Here is a 5301-nt window from a genome sequence, read left to right on the forward strand (position 1 = left end):
CCCATCTCCCCCTCGCTAGACCCCCCGGGGGGAAAGGGGGGCAGTGAAAAGAGGGGGGGGGGGGGGGGGGGGGGGTGTAGAGTGTTACACTGACTCAGTGTTTTTCATCATTGATTTATTTGTGGCAGCCAGCCAATATTAAAACTGACTGCCACAAATAGATTTTCCAAAAGGCTTTGAGACTTCGTTGAATAAACATGAGCACTGCACGTTTCAAATTCAAAACGCCATGCGGGTGTTTTTACATGAATGTAACTTTGAAGGGAACTGGCTGTCTTCAGAAAAGCTTCAATTTCATTTAATCTTTCCTATAATGCCAGATAAAGTAGCGTTCGTGAGCGTTGAGCTGCTTTGATTACAGCCGCTACCAGGGAGTATTTCTGCTGCTCCAAAAGCACCTTCTGCTGGCAGAAAATGAATTAGCATTTTGAATCAGCTGATCTGCTGTTTTCGTTCAGACCAATGCAAAAATCGGCCGATGCTTTTACACAGCAAACACGCAGAGCAGAGTTATATATATGTATGCATGCATTTATTTATTTCCCTCAGGGGAAGTGCCGCCACAAGTCTGTGGGAAACACTGCTGACTCCTGTTTCAACAACTAGGGGGAACCTTCAAGCTAAAAAAATAAGCCTATTGCATCACATAAATATGTGAGAGGTCCAAACAAGTAGGCCTATCTGACGAGAAAAGTAGAATATGGCCACTTCCAGGGAGTAAAGTCAGCCTATCAAGATTGATCTTGGGGCCGCACAGCCCTGCCCCTTCCCCCAGGAACAACCTCTTCCCCTTAAAGTCTTTAACCAGATGGCTCTCTCAACAACAGAAGCCTCCCATATACAAACACAAAGACAGAGGCATCTGTTTATGAAGCGCCAACATAATAAGCACAGCTGAAAGATGACCAGTCAAAATCATACCAGCACATATAATAACTAGGGATGGGTACCGAAACCCGGTATTTAATTGGTCCCGGGGATAAATTATGAAAGACCGGAGTATCGATAAGCTCTGACGTTAACGGTTCTGCTATTGGTACTGTAAAAATGAATAAAACACACATACATTTATTATTGCTATATATACACACATTATCTTGCAAATTCTATCTCACCAGATTCGCCAGCTGTTTTTCAAACATTTGTCTATGATGCATTTTTGCTATTTGCAATTCAGAAGCGAGATTGCGCCCACGCGCAGGAGCTTCAGCACGCGAAACATGCAAGCCCTGTTTAATTATGATAGAAGAGAGAACTAAACATTCAAACATCTGTTTACACTTTAGGCCTGTGGCTGTTTTATTAAGCTGATTTTATTTTTTTATTTTGATTTTGGCTTCTAAGTATTATACAAAAGAAGACATGAGGTAAAGCTATTAAAAACTAGCTGCGTTTCGTATTGCGCAACTTCTTTCCCTTCACAGCGGTGCGCATTCGTTCCCCCCTAAAACCCAAACTTAACGTCAGAATCAGCTCAATCAGTGATTGTTGTAAGATGCCGTCTTTACTGTTGCTAAATTGCGGGACATGTTTGATAAAACATTGAAAGCACAATCCGCAAAAGAGACGCTGTTCCTCAGGCTGAAATGTGCGCTCCAAAACGGACAAACAAATTACACTTTGAGCTTCGGGCGCATGTCCAATCGATCAAATAAACACAAAAATGTCAAAATGGCCGGCTTGGCGAGTATTTACTTAAACACATTTTATGTCTTAAGTGGAGGAGAACAGTTGGGAGAAAATCCGATGTGTGTCAATATATTGTCTTAAAGTGATAGACTGGCGCTTGGGCCATCAAAATGCAAATCTGCTCTTAATCTGAATAACGTTATAGAACGAATAAATGAACACTGCATAGTTTTCAGTGCATGTATTGATAGATTAATGCTTATTCGCATTAATCTATCAATACATGCACTGAAAACTATGCAGTGTTCATTTACATTTGATTACTTTTAGATTTCTTTTGTAGGCTATTACCTACCTGCACAGTAATGTTAGTAGAACTTCATGGAAAAATTACAGCACTGTTTATTTCATTTCATTTGTATATTTGTTTTATTGTATTTGTCAGTTTGTTTTACTTTGTTTCTTTGTTCATGTTCTTACTGTATCTTATGTATAAAACACTAAAAATGCCTGCACACTGGTGCATTTACAAATTGATGTTTTATATTCATTTCATTAAATATTTATTTTACATTTCAGAATATAAAGCAATGTTAGTTCAGCTCTTAATTTGTCATGTATATATATATATATATAAAAAACAAAAAGTACAGATAAGAATACCATTAAAGTATCGAATCGATAAGTAGTATCAGTAAGAGTAGTAATACCGTTAAAACCTTAACGATACCCATCCCTAATAATAACACTGCAAGACTTCATATAAATGAATTACAAAAATGTTTTTTATTAATTCTGAATAATAGTTGCTCTGAGCAGGGCTGCACAATTAAACTATAGTTCACCTTCAGTTGCTGGTCCCCATTGACTTCCATAGTATGGAAGAAAAAAAACCCAATATGCTATTCAATGGGAACCAGCAACTGAAGGTGAACTATCCTTTTAATCTAAGTTAAAGCGAAAACATGACACAGCTTAGCACGATTGTAAAATACTGCAACTTAACTAAATATATGCGCTGCACATTTCAGTGTTTACACACAAGCAGCTCATGATCCAGTGTTTTCAGTGTCTCAGAGCAGCTCAATTCACAGCAACTGCTGCTCCACTCATCTCTGCACTATGCTCTTCTGGTTGCTTCTAACATGCATTTGTGAACACAACATGCAAACCACCTTTCCAAACTTGTAATGACAAGCGCTCATAAACCAGCGGTTGTCAACAAAAAAAAGAAGCTTTAAGAGCTCCTTACATTTTTCCGCCACAATAAAAGCTTGATGGTTTACCATGTAAAGGTTTTAAAGACAGACATAAATACTAGAACTGTAATTTTACAGTTGCACTGTAAAATAATATAATTCTAAAATATTTGATTTCTTATTTTACAGTGAAATATTACAATGGTAATTTCGTATTTTGTCTATCATATTTAGTAGTACATATTCTTATAGACTTATTGATAAATAAAGTACAGCAAACCTGTAACTTTTTTTTATGCAATCTTTATAAAAAAATATTAGCAATTAGTTTTTTCTCCAATTTGTGAAACCCTAGATCTGAGTCACTAAGATGACCTAAATCAGACTTGGCTTTTCTCATTATACGCCAACAGATGAAAAGCAATGTGATCACATGTGAACATGTCATATCAAGAAACAAGAATACAAAAAAAATGGTTTAAATGCTAGAAATATAATATATGTGATCAAACTCCGTGAAAGCAAACGTGTTATGATCTAGTCCCTGGCATTGTTAGGTGTGGACGTGATTATGACCTAACAGGTGCAATGTTCATTTACCTGATAAGAAAAATTCGAAAACGGTCTATGATTAACTTGGAGTTAAAAGCATGCCGGGTAAGCAATATACAGATGCTTCTCTGCATCACAACAAGACAAAAACAAATCAAACTAAAAATTGTACTTGACATCTTGATCAGTAGTTTTTATCTGGTACATATTAAAATGACAACAATCTCCGGCAGCTATAAACAGTGCAGGCAAGTGTTTATGACTCATGACTGCAATACAGTAGCGTCACAAAGAGCTACACAAACACTGTTTTCGTTGAACATTTTTAAGCAGCAAAGCTTACTCAGCACTGGGAACCCCTTTAATTCAAACGGAACTGCATTTGCTTACAGCAGCAGCAGCTGCTTTGACCCGGCTTTGTTAGTGCCGCCCAGCATAGCATGAATAGGAAAAGCCCAGAAGGACGCAGGCTTCGGAAAATGCAAGCGCACATCTACACAACTGAAAATGACTACACAGAGATGAGCGTACTTACTGACCTGTGTTGCTTCTCTTCAATGTCTTTGGTGGCAATAGCATCCAATTCTCTGTAAGGAAATAAACACAGAGATCTTCAATTAACAATCTGACATTCACTTTTCACTCTCCAGTACATAAATGCTGACAAAACCAAGTTTTTACATAAACATCTGACAAAATCAGAGTGAAACTGGATTATATAGCTTGACATTTAACTTTAGAGAGGTGTAGAATAGTGCACATTTCATTCTCGTACAGATGGCTACATATTGTGTGAACAACACTTAGGTGTGCAATGACACGGCGACCTTTTTGCACTAGGAAAAGAATAAATCTAGAACAAATTTTTCCTTTCTAAAACTTTCACTACTGGTGAAATAGCAACTACACATGTATTTCAAGTGTCACATACTTGGGTGATTTATCCAATGGCAACCACAAACTTCCTATCACTCCACAATATGAAACCAAAATCAACTCATTTCGACTCTCGCCATATTTACACAGTGGGAAGTGAGGGAAAAGATGGATGGACACTTCGAATCGTAAGTCACAGGGGAAATGGGACGATTATACGCATGAACAGCAGCCTATAATATTCAACCAGACTGTATTCTTAAGCAAACCTTACGTTTAACTAAAGCAATACGTGCTTAATAAAGAAACAGGCTTCTTAAAAATAAAGCAAGTGATTCAATTTAACATTAGCTATACTTTATTTGGACGCCAGCGACACCACCTCCTCCACCACTGGCTTCAGCTGCCGCTAACGGGGCAAACCAGCAACCTTGACCTGCCCTCAAAAACATCACAATATAACTCACTCAAAACATGTTTCTAAACAACTTCTACTCTCAAAGAGCGACTTCGTGATGTCTACGTTATATTTTCTTTACTCTGGTCTGGGAGAAGGAAACGCAGCTTTTTCTGAGGCATTTTTCCGTCTGTGCTATCTGCCGTGACAGCGTACTTTAATAAAAAGCTAAACCTAAAATAAACAATAAACATATACGTTAGCGTGTAACGCTCGCCACTCCGTTAAGTTATTAAAGCGGTTTAAAAGAAAGCAAACTGGTTAACGTTACCCAATTATTAAGTATCATTTTCCTGGATGTGCGCAATTCAGCAGCTGAGCTAAGAGTGCTAACAAACCAGCTGGCTACTAAAGCCAGTCTTTTAACAGCTTTAACGAATCAAACATGGTTTTATTAATGCTCACATTAGATGAATAGCGACAAAAAAATGTTTTTAATTATTATGGATCGAATGCTGCTGGTAGCAACCAACTAACGTTAACGTTAACCAGAAAACGAGGCGACATCGAGGAAAGTTGCAATATGTCGAACTAAACATCCAAATTAAATCAACATATTTCTAGAATACACTGCACAAAACTGGCCCA

The 5301-nt window shown here is 37.8% G+C and overlaps 1 protein-coding gene across 1 annotated transcript in view; it reads right to left on the reverse strand.

Moving 5' to 3' along the window:
* LOC107590441 (trinucleotide repeat-containing gene 6A protein-like) overlaps positions 1–4835 on the reverse strand; it is a 41570-nt gene extending 36735 nt beyond the window's left edge. Inside the window, exons 1-3 of the mRNA XM_016279183.1 lie at positions 4796–4835; positions 4614–4692; positions 3916–3967 (exon numbers count right to left, since the gene is read on the reverse strand). Coding sequence (XP_016134669.1) covers positions 3916–3967; positions 4614–4692; positions 4796–4835 — 171 coding nt within the window. The remainder of the gene's footprint in view (positions 1–3915; positions 3968–4613; positions 4693–4795) is intronic.
* Between the last annotated feature and the right edge of the window lie 466 nt (positions 4836–5301).

The sequence above is a fragment of the Sinocyclocheilus grahami genome, unplaced genomic scaffold (genome assembly GCF_001515645.1).
Source record: "Sinocyclocheilus grahami isolate Dianchi unplaced genomic scaffold, SAMN03320097.WGS_v1.1 scaffold127.1, whole genome shotgun sequence".
NCBI classification, from domain to species: Eukaryota; Metazoa; Chordata; class Actinopteri; order Cypriniformes; family Cyprinidae; genus Sinocyclocheilus; species Sinocyclocheilus grahami.